The sequence below is a fragment of the Heteronotia binoei genome, chromosome 2 (assembly GCF_032191835.1).
Source record: "Heteronotia binoei isolate CCM8104 ecotype False Entrance Well chromosome 2, APGP_CSIRO_Hbin_v1, whole genome shotgun sequence".
NCBI classification, from domain to species: domain Eukaryota; kingdom Metazoa; phylum Chordata; class Lepidosauria; order Squamata; family Gekkonidae; genus Heteronotia; species Heteronotia binoei.
Genome location: NC_083224.1, coordinates 89,581,771 through 89,597,627, shown reverse-complemented (window position 1 = coordinate 89,597,627; position 15,857 = coordinate 89,581,771). Strand labels below are relative to the sequence as shown.

The 15,857-nt window shown below is 40.7% G+C and overlaps 1 protein-coding gene across 1 annotated transcript in view; it reads right to left on the bottom strand.

The window, feature by feature from the left end:
* CACNA1S (calcium voltage-gated channel subunit alpha1 S) overlaps positions 1-15,857 on the bottom strand; it is a 106,696-nt gene that overhangs the window by 8,644 nt on the left and 82,195 nt on the right. Inside the window, 10 exon segments of the mRNA XM_060231563.1 lie at positions 2,147-2,249; positions 2,469-2,565; positions 3,545-3,672; positions 6,490-6,649; positions 8,042-8,133; positions 8,698-8,763; positions 8,931-9,071; positions 11,483-11,539; positions 14,431-14,514; positions 15,459-15,569. Coding sequence (XP_060087546.1) covers positions 2,147-2,249; positions 2,469-2,565; positions 3,545-3,672; positions 6,490-6,649; positions 8,042-8,133; positions 8,698-8,763; positions 8,931-9,071; positions 11,483-11,539; positions 14,431-14,514; positions 15,459-15,569 — 1,039 coding nt within the window.

Below are 15,857 nucleotides of genomic sequence, written 5' to 3'. Positions count from 1 at the left end.
CTGGCTACTCAATAAGTGTGGGAGTACTGGCTACTATTGGTCTCAATAATGTCTTGAGGTTCCACTCCAAACAATAAAGAGAAAACATATAATTTCGTTTAGGAAAATGTCTGCAATGTAAAAATAGTAAAAGTGAGTCAGAAAGCAACTTTCAAATGGAGAAAATAAACAACAGGAGGTGGAAGGGTGAAAAGACAACAATGAAAAGTAGGACGGAGCTTTGGGGAGGAATTTGAAAAAACAAAGGAAAAGTTCTACAGTTCAGACTTCAATCCAGATCTGGGGAAAGGATCAGAACAAACCAGTTAAGAGAAACATGGAACAACAGCATGGTAGAGGTGATGTTGGTACACATTAGCAAAAAACAAATGTAGAAGCTAAAAGAAGCTGCGAGGCAAGACAGAACTGAAGGCGGAATGGTAATGTAGAAGATTGCTTTGGAATGCGCACAAAAAATGCAGCAAACAGCTGGTGTAGAAAGTTAGCCACAATGTTTCACATTATTATGTTTCTTGACTGTCATCTCTATCTATTATGCCCCAATCAATCAGGACTATTTTAATTAATACACCATGTTTTCCAACTTTTTCATTTGCTGTAATAATCCATGGTATAATATTGGACCATGTTGTACGTCAATGGTTGATGCATCTGAGGAGTGATTTAAATATGGCAAAAGCCACATGGAGGCCACTGAAAAACACATACCTGCATAGGAGCTCCAGGCAGCTTCTGTCATATTTAAATGGCTCTTAACCCCATGCACTGGCCATATGTATGAAACATTTGCCTGGGCTACATTGGCAGGGGACATAGCTTGGTGGTAGGACATTTGCTTTAGTCTTACTCATTATAAGGTGGTTATGTGTTTATAGACTCATTGCTGGTGTGCTGTCACTGCTCATATGTGGGCCAGTAGTTGGTATATGTACATAACTGCCATCAAGTCACAGCCGAATTATGGCAACCCTTGCAAGGGGTTTTCAAGGCTAGGGCTGCCAGGTTCAGTTCAGGAAATATCTGGGGACTTTGGGGGTGGAGCCAGAAGCAAGGTTGTGACAAGCATGACTGAACTCCAAAGAGAGTTCTGGCTATCATGTTTAAAGGAACCACACTCCTTTTAAATGCCTTCCCTTCATTGGGATGAGAATACTGTGAGAGATGGCATGTGCAAGAGATAGTTTATGAGTAATATTTATTCAGCTTATGAAAAAGTGGCATTCAGCGAAATGTGATATTTCAAGCTGGCAATCACAAGAAGGCTCCTTTGGAGCCGATTTTTGCGGATAGATTCCATGCCAGTAATTTATTCAGGATTTTCAACAACCCCTCAAGGATCGAGAGCTCTTCTGGAGTCACACAGTGAAATTGACTTGTTCTTTATGGGACTCTGTGCTTTTAAGTTTTGTAGTTGTATTGTTGATACACTGATGCTTGTATACTTATAAAAAGGTTTTTGAATGTTTCAACTTTAAGGATGTGTTAAGCGTATGTTTCAGGCGCAGTTGTTTTGTATTCTGTTTTTTCACTGTGCCGCCACTGTTCTCCTTACCCAGCTGGGGACTAGCAACCCTATAAGAAGCAGTGGTGATTTGCCATTGCCTTCCTCTGCAGAGCATTCCTTGGTAGTCTCTCATTCAAGTACCGACCCTGGTTAGCTTCAAAAATCATATGAGATTGGGCCATTCCATCTTCCCTTCAATATAAGAGCCTTTTAAACATAGACACTGGCTTTGTGGAATATGGTGATCTTTGTAAAGTCGTTTATTGCCCCTATCAGCTTTCAAGTAGGTGAGGTTCTTAATATTTGCTTTTCGTAAACCTTAGGCTTTTTAAAGCAAAAGATCTCCAGATACAGTATGTTGGCAAGGCTCCATTGAAGTAGGTTATGCTAATTTACTACAGATGAGGACCTGATTCCTTGATTTCACATGATTAAATGCCTTAGACAGGCATTAGTTTGTATTGATTTACAGCATCTTCTATGGGGCTTGTGTAATTGTACAGTAATGGATTTTAAGGTCAGCAGAGTTCTGCTGGCTTGTAAGGTGACTAATGCTCTTTAGAACCCATGGGATGAATCAAAGTAGCTATCAGCACAGTGGAGTTCTCCTGGATGTACCCACAGGCAGGTTTAATCTCTCACCTTCTGTCTTGATCTTGAGAGCTGTTCTCACCAGAGCAAAGAGCGTGGCATTGAAAGTGACAGTACCATCACTATTCAGGGGCATATTCATGCCCACCAGGCGCTGCATAACAAACAGTCACATATGACAAAGTTATACATATCCTTGTGTTCTTTGCTCTCACAAAAAATCAGCCCAATATTCTTATACCATTTACATAACTAATATAGTCCACTGCAGTGGGAAGTGGGGTGCTATTTTGTGTAAGGACAGAGTTGGGTTGGAGGTGGACACGAATGCAACCCTTTTATGGTTCCAAAGGAAGTATCTTCTCAAGGTTACCTTGCAAGCCACACGATGTGGGCAAAACTTTCCAAAACCAAGAGGAGGCTGGATTCGTCTCAACAGAGTCACCACATCTAGATGTTTTATACGTCCCCTAAGAAAAAGCAAGAAAATAATTGTGTTGTGTAAGGGCTATCTTTTGATACACATGATATTTGGAATGTGAATAACTAATTAAGAAAAATAAAGTTTATTTTCCATGTATATATATTATTTAATAATTCTATTTTTATTCATTTTCATGCCTTATAATCAACCTGCCTTGGCACTAACATATGGTTATATGTCATAGTGTACACGAATGTACAAAATGTGACCACTGAGGAAGTCGTTGGAGGCCAATATGCATTTGGTCTTGTTTTACCATAGTTCAAAGTTATCAGCTTAGATATATTGAATTATTGGCCCTGCTTTATTGGTTCAAGGTTTTCAACCTAGAAATATAAAAATGTATCAGGTTATATAGATTTAGGACTTCTTAGTTCAAATATTTGCCACTTCAAGGGTGGATTGTGCCAATGTTTTTAAAGTATAGTTTTAGTGCCCTTTGTTTTATATACATGTGTGTGTGTGTTTAATTTATTTCTCAAAATATTTTCCCCTCACCCAAACTTTGAGTACTCAACTTTGTTGCATCTTAAGGTTGGTTCCCCCCTCCCCTTTTGTTTTGGTTTGCTGATAGCAATCACAGTACAAGATATGAATATTAGCATTCTGACATTACCATTCTCAAACATTTTTTTAAAAAATCAATGGAAATTCCAGGTTAGTGGATCAGAATCAAGAGTTTAAAACTGGAACATCTGGTGGAACATATAAAGCTTGCTATGATGCTTCTCATTCTGTAGCTCAGGGGTGGTCAACGGTAGCTCATGCTGGCTGGGGCTGATGGGAGTTGAAGGCAAAAAACATCTGGAGAGCTATCATTGGCCACCCCTGCTGTAGATACATGTAACTGTGACTTTGTTCTCAAATCACTTCCATCAGGACTAACATCACTAATACTGGGCTTTCTTTTCACTGCTAATGGAAACTCAGGACTGATAGTTACAAGCTACATAATGAGTTCTCACTTGGCTTCAGGGTCATATTCTGCCCAGATTCTTTTGAATTCATCCAGGTGATGTGGACCCAATATGGACCAGTCCCGTGTGAGGTAGTCAAAGTTGTCCATGATGACAGCAACAAAGAGGTTAATAATCTAAGGAGAGATTGTTGGAAGAAAGCAAGAGGTAATGGTGCTGATCACTTTACCAGGACAAATAGTGCAATCCTGAAATGACCTTCCTGAGAGTAATCCCCACTAAATAGACCTGAGTAGGAGCAGGCTACTTAGGATGGCACCAAAAGTCACATGTGCAACTGGAGGAAGTATAAATGAGAGGCAGTGTACTTGGCATGGAAGTTTCATCTCTAGCAACAGCAAATCCTTCTCTCGAAAAGGTAGTCTAAACAGCTGCGTAGTCTTCTCTGGCAACAAGGCAAAATATTCAGCACATTATGGACCAAATAATATTTTTTAAAAGTTCACAGGCCATACTAAGTGGAAAGACAAAACTCCACAGACAAATTCTGTAGTGCTGGCTGGTTCATAGCTCAAAAACTAACTCATATAGCCTTTGGCCCCTTTCCCATTTTTATTCTAAACCGGATGGTATCCATTGTTGGCTGTTCCAAATAAAGCAGTATAGGGACAAAGGTTTCATAAAGTAATCTCATTTCATTAATGAACATTCTCTGAAGAGATCTGGCTGTTTCAAATTCTGCAGTGCTTTTTTCCCTGCCCTTTTTTGGTGCGTGATCTTCCTTGAACTTTTTTTGGAATGTTCTAAGTTGAGTACTATACTGCTGGACCAATATAGCACTTCTCAATTTATCTCAATGGTGTCACTGTAGCACTAAAGTGCTATATTGGTCTAGTGCTATAGCACTCAACTTTGAATGTTCCCAAAAAAAGTTCAAGGAAGATCGTGTGGTGAAAAAAGGCAGGGGTGGGGGGAAGCATGGTGTTATTAGAAACACTGCAGACATTTTATACAGCACTCTAGAGCGATTCAGAAGTGCAAAGAAGAGGTGAAAATGGAAGAAAGCAGTTTACCTAAAGAACAGCTCAACCATGCTTTGATAATCAGACGCAAGTGGCTTTGTATGAAAAGGTATAGAAAATCCATCAGCAAAAAGCACAAGAAGCTGTTAGCAACCGGCTACTAAAATGATTACAAAGGCTGTCTAAGAGGGGCAGCACACCAGTCCAGGCAGCACATCAGTTTCAAGTGTTCTAGAAGAAAAGTAGTCATTGTACTAGGATGCAGTCAAGCACAAACCATGAATGGGGCAGACATTAAAAGAATGGTTCAGTGCTTTGAAAAGAATTATTTCTGGTTTTTCACCATGAACATTGTCAGTACATGAAACATGGCATAAAGGCAATGCAGGTTGAAAACACCTTCACAGTAGTATGACAAAGAAGGAAAACTGTGCTCAACTGTTTTGGATTTGTGACTATAATTGCCTGGTTAACTTGGCTCAAAGACATCTTCTCCATTCCTTGGATTCTTCTAGTAGCAAGGCTAGGTAAAAGAAGAGCAACTGGGTTTCCGTGTTTGCTAATACTATTTTACTGTTGTGTTGTCAAGTCTACTGCTTCTATCAATTTCTATTGCAAGTCAATTTGAGGTTGTTGTTTTTTTTAAATCAAGTTTCATTAAGTTACAACTGAGATGGCAGTTTGTAAGGCATTTGTTTTTCCAGGCTAGCTGATACAATCCTTACCACTTGCTTCCAATAAATGGAGTCCTATTTGCATGACCATAACATATGAGATTTTTTTTAAAGGAATGGTAGGATTTAAAAAAAAAAAAACTAAACTGACACCAGGGAAGTGAGGCACAGGAGAGGAGATGGTTCAGTACCCTTTTACCATACTCCCCCTTTACTGTTGAAGGAAGTCACCCGTGCCATTTTAAATGTGAATGGGGCTACATTAGATTTACAGTGGCCTTTAATGTTATATATTATTATCAAGCCAAAACGACTGTGGTGAACTGATTAGAATGTTGGATGAGGATCTGGGAAACCTGGGCTCAAATTTCTACTCACTTCTGAAGAGTCTTGGGGTTACTCACTTATGAGGGTAGGCATTCCAACCACTTGCAGGATGGGAAGCTCTTAGGGATGCCAACATCCAGGTGGGACCTGGGGATCCCCTGGTATTACAGCTCCTCTCCAGATTGCAGAAATCAGTTCCCCTGGATAAAATGGGTGCTTGGGAGGGTGGACTCTATAGCCAGTTTGGTGTAGTTGTTAGGAGCTCAGACTCTAATCTGGGAGAACAGGGTTTGATTCCCCACTCCTTCACATGTACCTGCTGGTGTGACCTTGAGTCAGACACAAGTTCTTTCAGAGCTGCCCTCTCAAGAGCAGTTCTCAAAAGAGCTCTCTCAGTTCCACCTACCTCACAGGGTCTGTTTTGGGGAAGGGAATGGGAAGGAGATCGTAAGCTGCTCTGAGACTGCAAGTGAAGGATGGGGTATAAATCCAATCTCCTCCTCCTCTCCCTCCTCTCTGGCATTCTACTCCACTAAGGGCCGTGTCCTCCCCAGGCTCCACTTCCAAATCTTCACAAGTTTCCCAGCCTGGAACTTGCAACCCTTTCCCCATCCCCTGCCAGTGACCAGAGGAGACCTGGCAACCCTAGAAGCCCTAGTGAGGAGCTAGAAGCTAATCTGGCCATTTTTGTGGCTTTACCCATTTTCCACCATTCTGGCACTGCCCAGAGATGCTGCCAATTAGTAGTTGGGATCTTCAGATCCCTTTAAATGGCTGTAGCTCCATCGCAGTTGCCCAAAGACTCTCCTCCAGAGGTCCCCAGTAAGTCCAGGGACTCTCCTGCTCCCAGACAGTGGGAGGACCATATGTGGAGAAGGTATGAAATAGGATTATATTGTAATGACATAAAACTGTCATTATGCAGCAAATAATTGTTCAGAAACTGTCCAAGAGAGTAAAAATAACTTACCAGGAATGCACATATCATGTAGAAACTGATGAAGTAGAAATAGGCAAAGCCTGTACCACAAGTGTATTCTTCCCCAGGGGCATAGTCTGACTCGGGGTCACACAGTTTCCCATAGCTGGCAGCAAGTAGGACCTCCTGCCAAGCTTCACCTGTTGCACACCTAGAGAAAGGGATAAGGTAAGGTAGGCACTCCTTTTCAAAATACCTTAACTGAGTTAGTAGGAGAGGACATACAATTTTCTGGGAAGAGAATGGGAACCAGTATCTTTAGAATCTAATCCTATAGCACGTGAAATTAGAAGCAGAGATCTGATCCCATTTTTGGAATTTGAGTTGTCAGAATGTTTACAAATCCATGAGCTATGGTCTATTGTGGCAAACTAACAGCAGGGTCAAAATGCAGGTACCTGCTCTGAAGCCTAAGCATTCCCTTGACCATTTCCATTGCTGTTACATTTTTTGCAAAAATTCAGTTGTGGTATGAAGTCTGGAATCCCAGTTCCTCAGTTTGTCAGGTACTCTCAGCCCGCAGATAAATGGCTGCTGAAGTTGAAGTCATCCACAAATGCATCCCTTTGTACCACCTCTAAGCTACACCAAAAGCCCCAAAGAAGATAATTTCTGCAACAGGTACATATCCACAGGAGGAGCAAGTGGTACCTAGTCTCAAAAATCCATGTGCTGTCTATATTTGAAAATGCTTCCTGTGTCTCTTCTCTGGAATTGAAGCTACCATGCCAAACATTTTGGATGTTGAATATATTGCTTTCTATATCTCAGATAGTTCAAGGAGGCAGACACTAATGCTTACAGGATAATGGATATCTCAAAATATGTTTTACTTTTCTGAAAATCCCACATGTTACATTTATTTGTTCACTCATCTCCCACAGTTAAACAGTTCTCAGACAATCACTAATCTTCCTGGAAGCAATTTTCCTATAAGGAAAGAAAACAACATGTTGTCAACATCTTTGCCTGAATCTTGAGAATTTCTGGGACTCTACCTTCCCTGTGTAAGCAACAAAAGGATTCCTAAATAGCTGACTGCAAAGAGAGGGTTTTGACCTCATCTTACTGTAAGTTAGCCCTGATTCTCTAACACTGCTGAAGGTAGCATCATTGCAGTTCCAGTGTGTTTGTCCATGAGTGCCCCCAGCACCACTAGTCTGAATACTTTCTATTTCATCCTGTGTGATTCAAACATTTCTTCATTTCTCCAGGAACAGGGAAATTATTTTTGGTGGCAACCACATGGTGACACTAATGTCTGGATGAAGCTTACCTACCAGATGCCAGGGTTTCAAGCAGACAAGTCTTTCCCATCTATTGGGATCTTTTAGTTAGAAATGGCTAAGATAGTTAATGCTCTGCCAAATCTTTGTAATAGTGCATTTTTGTTTTAAAGGGTCATAACTCAAGGGTGGTATGAACAGGAAAGAGAGAGCAACTACACAGAGAGGGTGAAAAGGCAATTCTCTACTGCACTGAGAACTGTGGTAGGAAAGGGTTTATATGCTACAACACAGGAAAGGGTTTATATGGTACAGACCTGAACAGCAACAGCACAGCTTGCGGGAAGGTCTGAAAATTGTTATTCCGATTGATTTGGGTTCCATCCACTAGAGCAACTTTCCCAAACATCTGTAAAGCAGAAGTTCTGGTTCAGCTCCCTTGTGCAAATATCAGTTCCAATCCTGTGTTTCTCTGAACAGCTCACACTTTTTTGCACCATTTCCCTTACATCTGTTGCTACTTTCTATTGTTTAGCTTTTCTCCAATCGTTAAGATTTTTTCCCTTAAGAAAATTAAGTGATTAAAGCTGCAGACAGTCCTAATTGTATTTACTTACTTTTATTGCTATCTTAATTAGTTTGTTGGGCTTAAATATTTTATAAGGCTTTGGTGTTGCTGTTGGTTTGTTAGTACTCAGATGATATTTTAATTGGATTTTCCCCCTGCTGATTTTAAAGATTAGTTTCTTTTTATAGATACTGAGTGATTTTTGTTTTTATTATATATAATGAGTTGTGGTGTGTAAGCCATTCCAAGAGCCTGAATTGATTGAGAAGTGCAGAATATACAATTTCTAAACTGAAAATGAGCTAGATATCCAAGGAAAGAGAATGAGTCTACATTCTCTATGAAAGATTAGGGATCTTGGCTGCATATGTGCTGAGGAATATAAGTATCTCATGGAATCCTGACCTGCATCCCAATCACAGCGTAGATGAAAAACAGCATCACAATCAACAGTGCGACATGCGGCAGGGCCTGTAGGACAAAGTATAGAATTCAAGAGTCATATATAACTTCAGTAAAGCAATGAGATAAAAGGTACTGGCCTGTAATGCTTGTTCTCACCTCCCTACACCCCACTTTTAAGTTCCTTCCTGCATCTAGAGCTTGGTTCATGCCCTCTCAACTAGTATGGCACACACCTGGAAGGACTTGATGAAGGTCCAGAGTAAGTTCCTAATGCCTTCTGCTCGGCTCAACAATTTTACCAGCCGCAGAACCCGGAAAAGCCGGAAAAAGGTGATTGAAATCCGCCCATTATCATCATTACCTGTGGAAGGAGGCTGTGGGAAGAGCAATCTCTTAGCAGTGAGTACAAATGGAAGCAGGCAGAAGACAGACTTCAGGAGCTGATCTGACCTGTTCAGCAGGCTTGTCATGTTTACCAGCAGCTCTTCAGTTCGCCAGCTGCTTGGTCTAGGGATATAGCCCATAGCAACAAACACGGCAATCATTGCAACAAGAAGGGTCTCAGGGACAACAGCATGCTAAAGGGAAAGGAATGATTGTACTACTCCACTAATAGCATGCTAACTCAAAATGTTTGGAATAGAGATTAATGCCACCCCTTCATACTCAGCTTCCTAACAGAAAGATGGATCTTTTGGCCTTGGTATTTCTTCTAGAGCTACAGGTGACACACTCTGTTGGTTCTGAAACTGCTGGCTTCTCTTTTACTGAAATTAAAGATGATTCTGCATCATCAAGAAGCCCCAAGTCCAACATGAGAGGAAGGGTCAAGTGATCAAGGGAGCAAACCCATTGAGAGGAAATGTACTTAATATGAAGTCAATCTACCTCAGAGCTCATCTGCAGATTCATATTTGTACAAATACAGGATCAAAAAATTAATTCAGAAACTGCCTCCTGCAATGTGGAGTTCAGTGTAATATCTGCAGGCTTTAGGATCTTTTCCTCCTGTTGTAATGTCTTCTACACTGAAACTGCACCAGATAGGCTTGCAAGTTGGACCAGATATGGAAGTTAGATGCTTCTCCACCCCAAACTCGGTTACATATTAGCTTGTACTTGCTGTCCATTGGCAATTTCACTAATAATGTAGCCACAGAAATATTCCCTGTAGACCTTCAGAAATCTCAATCAACAAAGCTGCACCTTGGAAAATGTTACTTCTAGGCAACAATATATTTCCCAGGTCCTACAAAATGTAGAAGACTATCCAGTCTTATTAACCAACTATACATAATGTGCCAACCTCTTACTTCTGGATAACTCGTGGAAAGCAATGTTTTATCTCTGTTGGGCAGATGGGAAATTGGTGGACAGACAGGAACAGCAATTGGACGTGCTGCTTACAAATCTAATAAAAATATTGCGATAGACATAGCATATCCATCTGAAACGTATGGCCGTGAGACTTCAGAGACAAGGCAATGTTGCAATCATGCAACCACTCCTTAAATGCATTGGTTTGGATATACCAAAAGGTTTCTGCAGATGGAAGGTGAAGGTTGGGTTTGTTTTTTGGGGTTTGTTTTCTGCCAATTCCCCCCTCCAGCTGAAGACCTCCAGCTCTACCATCATACTGTTCCTGGTGATCACTTGTTCCCCAACAGCAGCATTCTAGGAAGCATTCTGAGCTACAGTGGGAAGGTGGGTATGGCTTCAAACTATTGCTTATGCCACTATCATATTAGTAAGGAACAATGAGAGTAATGAGAAAGAAACTCACAGGGTTAGATCTTTTAGGGCACAGCCCTTTGCTCTCTGTTCTCTAGACCAATGTATAACAAATGTGAAGTGCAATAACATTAGAAAGAAAATTTTTTAAAAAATAGGCACTGCTGCTGTGAGCTCTAAATCCACAATGCAAAGTGTATTGACTACCCTTCTCTTGAAATCAGCGTCAACTGGTTTATGAATGGTATAAAGGCTAAGGTGGCAGGATCTGTATAGAACAAAGTGGTAGGCAGATACAAACTGTGGATACTGGCTATGTGCTGGATGACTATTAAAACCATCATATAGAAGATATGTCTGAAACTTCAGCTGAGTTGGCACTATCATGGGATGATCTCTCCCTCCAGTTAAACATATATTTAATGATACAGTGCAGAAAACCTCAACAAAGCAGACACAGTTACATCAGGGAATTTAGGAGTGTGATCAGCTCTCAGATCTAAATGCACAAAAAGTTCTCATATTGTCCTAGTTCTCATTTGGGTCCAGGCACTCCATAGGACAGAAGGGGAACAGTGAGGCATCAGCACCAGTTGTGTAGTCTGTACAACACACCTACAGATTTAGACTTGTTTAATAGTTATTCCCTCTTCAGAAAGAACTGAAGTTCTGGGAGCAGGATCTCAGCCAAACTACAATTCCTAACCTTATTTGGGGGACACAACAACAGTTCATTTGGTATAAAACCAATATATATTTGTAAGGTAGATAAGCCCTGACTTTCTAAGTTCAAGGTAGGGAAAATATACCTTATTTACTAAAGGGCTTTCCCCCAATTTGATACCTTTGCTTTGAGTTAGTGCAGACACTGCTATATGGACATATCTTTAGATTTGTTCCCCATGTCTCCCTGAAGACTCCATTTTGGCATCAATCTCATGCAACTCATACCAACACAGCAGGACACAGCAACATGGAATGGTCTAAAAAGGAGAAAAAAGAGCACTATAAAAGAAAAGGTTGTCCACAGCAAGCTCATGCAGCTGATATTTACAATGCCATTACAGCCACCGCTTAGGCAGTACAATCCGCCTCTGGAAGCAAGAACAGTCTGTCAAGAGAACAAGAGAGTCAACCAAAGGATCCCACACCTTTAGAGGTTGATAAATGAGGAGAAAAAATGAAGGAAAGAGACAGAGGGATAGATTAGATGAGTAAGAAGGATTGTGTTTCACAGAGGGAGATCATGGAAGATGCTAATGATAACCACTACAAGGAAGACAAGCAAAAAAGAGGAAAGGTTAAAGGGCTTGGGGGGATAATGGATGAAACAATGGGAAAATTGATCAGTGTCTAGTGCACAGGCTTGAAGGGAAGAGCACTGAGCTAAGAACTGTTACTGTCCTGAACAAAGTTTTGAATTTTAGGAAAAGTCAAAGTTTGATCTTCGTAAAAAGACTGGGGCTCATATGACTCTAGTAACTTTTAAAAGACCTGCATGCTTCTAAAATTAAGCCCTTGCACCTGTCTATGGCATATGATCAGCTGCAGCAATATGGTCTAGTGACTACTAGAGAACTAGATTTCAAATGGGGCCAGGTGCTGTTTGGTTCCTACACAAGAGATGAGTTCTCAACATGACCTTTCCCCATCAGGAGCTCCAACTGCAATACTTCATGGCCGCATCTTCAAATTCTCAGCATACCTCCCACCTTGTTGAGTCCTTCTGCAAATCTTAACTCTTTCTTCTGTATATGAAGGTAATCCAAAGACAAATGGGAAAGACAACCTGGGAAAAAAGGACCAGCAGCCTTCTACAGGATTTAACACGGTGGTCTGCTTCAAGAAAAAAAACCCTGGTACCTACAATATCCAAATGTACACATATAAAAATTCTGATTCTATGTTGTTTGAGTATTTCATTTCATACTTGCCCAAAATGGTGCCACTGAATCCAGTAACAAAGAAACACATGTAGTGTGGTTTGCTAGATCAGGGCTCTGGTCTGTTCTTTCTCTTTTCTTAACTAAAACGTTATTTAGACAATAAGTTTCTTGTATCCAAAGCAACATATGAACTCTATTATAGGCCCACAAAAATGCCAGAGGCACTTTCACACTATTGGTGTTGTTTATTCCTGGATGAGAGGCTATCAGCAAGAACATTTATTAATTCATCTAAAGAACTCAACTAACAGGATGCTTATTGAACATTAATATACAGATAAATGAGACAAATGGACAAGGAGAAAGGAAAGAGGAAGACAAAAGAGGAAGTACAGAAAGGGATAGAATTGAGAGGTTTGCAAATATCTGTGGATGGAAGAACAAGAGCAATAATGGTCTGCTTAGGATGGAGTCTATTGCTATTTCAACACAGGGCTGTGATTTTGTCAGTTTCAAAGGCTGGGGTATTGAGTATTTGTTGAGAATTATGGACCAAATATGACCCCTATTATGCTTGTGCATTTTCCACCTCAGTTGTTCAATATGAAGCAGCATTCCAGTGTGGTAGATAAGCAGCCCGAGGAAAAAATGGAAGTCAGGGCAAGAACTACTCTGTCTCTGACAGTGAAAGAAAATAACACATGCCAAGCTTACTCGCCAGTCCCCAGATTCCTAATTTACATTCTTAGATTTCATTAAGCTTTATCCTCTTTTGCCTTAATTGCTGTGCACCTGGATCTCCCCTCTGAGTGTTTTGGCCATCTAATGTGCCAAACCATGTTTAGGGAGAGCTCATGGTAGTAGGGTCAGTGTAAAGCAAGTAGATAAAATCTACCAGCTTTAAGGTTGTAAACAACAACACAAAATGCGTACATCTTCTTGCTGATTATGTCTAATACCTGGTTGATTCTATAAAGAGGCACATCATGTTTCTCCAAAGAATTGATACATAAAGGAAGACAGTGTTCAAAAATGGAAGGGAGAGATGGTTGTGGCAATATGGAATTAGGCACAGAAATGACTGATGAATGCTATATTGTAAATTGATCTACTTCTATAGCAGTTCCAGAAGCTACAGCTAACTGCAAATGCATGCATTAGCATGGACAAATGAAGGCACAAAGAGGCATTTTTAACCCAATAATAGCTGTAGTTGCCAGTATGTTCTCTCTTTATATGCAACACAAAATGCAGGATATGCATGTGCTATTCCACCTATAGAACATTTTAATATTCTCTGGTGTACTTCATAGCATCCATGCATCCATGTACAGACGGAAAAGTTCACATATGCAAGTGTTGCCATAAAGATATTCACACTATAAGCACAAATAGTAAGCAGCTACTTGGAGCATGGTTACCATGCTGGTCAGTGGCAGAAATTCTTTGTAGGCACCATGAGGCAAACCATCTCAAGTTTCAGCTATATATTGCTTGCTATACATTTAAAAAGCACACAGTGTTTACAGGACGGAAGAAATCTCCTGGGCATGGTGGCACATCAGTCTCCAGGCTAAGGACAAATTGCTTGATAGTGCTTCTTGGTAGAGATGTCTATAAGTCAAGGTACATACTAGACTCCTTTATGAGAGATGCCTGTTGTTCCCTTCACTCAACAATCACAGCATTTCTAACCCATTCTGAAGGCTGGTGAAGTGGAGACCAATGTTCCCTCTAAGCTGTGGAGTCTTGTGAGCAAAAATTCTACTTTGTGAGCCACTGGCATTAAAGTTGTGAGCTACTGCATAAGTTAGGTTGTTCTGGGGCCATTTTTCCAGAGCTGAGACAAAAATGTGTGAGCTGGAGGCTAAAAAATTGTGACCTAGCTCACACTAACTCAGCTTAGAGGGAACATTGGTTGGGACATGGCTACTGTTCACTGTGAATTAGAACTTTTGCTCAAACATGCAGAATTTTTCTGTGGAAAGTTGAGAGACCACAAGCTGCTGCATCGTAAAAGCTGGTCTTTGTTTTCTTCTGTAGTTTTCCACTCTTTACCACCCTCCAGTGCTGATCACTCAAAATGCAATCCCACAGCTGCTCCAATTTCACTTACATCAATCTGACTAAGGATGACATCAATGATGCTGCCAATAACAATGAGGAAATCAAATACATTCCAAGGGTCTCCAAAGTAGCCCTGAAAAAGAAAGGAGAAAATGGACCACAAAGAGTACAGAATAAGCAAGAATGCAACAGGAGAAAAACCCATGGGGGTGGGTGGGAGTATTTCCCATGTCTTTTTAGTACAGGGATGGCCAAACTTGCTTAACGTAAGAACCACACAGAATAAATGTCAGATGTTTGAGAACCTCAAGACATGAACAAATATTACACACGTATTTATTAAAACTCTTAATACTTTCTTTGTACAGAAAGATAAAATACATATGTATGCACATTACAATATGACCATGCTAGAAGGAGTCTTTTAAAAAAAAAAAAAACAAAGGAAACACACATGTACCATATAAATCATTGACCACTGTTTGCGTCATTATGCATCTCTCTTTGCCATGACACCAAGGTTAGTATATACAGCTCCTACAAGAGCTATGAAAATAAGGGGGAATCCTGCACCACTCTCTTTAATTCTGTCCCTCCTTCCGTGGTTTCCTCAGCTCTTGCTCTCTCTTTCCCCACTCTAGGTTTTCAAGTGACCTCTGTGGTGGAGAAGAGCTTGCAAGCCTGTCTATTTCCTCCTCTTCCCCCACTTCACACACAGCGGAAATAGTAGCCTACCTATGGGTCAGCTCTTAGAGGCTGACTGAGGTCCCGATGCTAAGCATGCTTACTTGAGAGTAAGCCTGCATTAAGTTCCTCCTTGATCTCTGGGAGTCACATAATATGTGTAAAAAGCTGCACGTGGCTTCCAGACTGCAATATGACCACCCTTGTTCTAGTACTTGTCCAACACAGGGACCAATTTTGAAACTTCAGGCTTATATGATGTTGGTTAGGATTGAAAACTGACAACCACCCTCTCCTGACAGCCCTGCACACCTCCAGCAGTCCCTCTGGAGTGTCACCATGAAGAGTTTAAGAGGTTGCACTGGGAGTCTTATGCATCTGCTCCCTACTCACCTTAGCCTTGAAGGCTATAAGTTTAAGAATCATCTCCACAGTAAAGAGAATGGTGAAGACCACATTGAGAATATCTGAGACCTGGTTCATTGTCTCCGATTGATTGTAATGCTGTAGAGATAATTGAAAATTGGTTTGTACACAGCACTCCTAATAAAAATCTTTAAGGAGGAATTTTTGCATATAAAGGCAACAGATCAAAGAATTGTGGCAGTAAAGTAGCTGAGTCAATGCAAAGATTCCCTTACCAATACAATTTTGGCAATATTTTGCTTACTAGCATTTCCATGTCTGGAAGCTCTGGAACAATAGATAGCCACCATGAAAGTTCAGTAACATGTAGCTGAATAAAACACACAACTAAGGAACTGAAAAACTAACCCATATTTGCAAGCACAA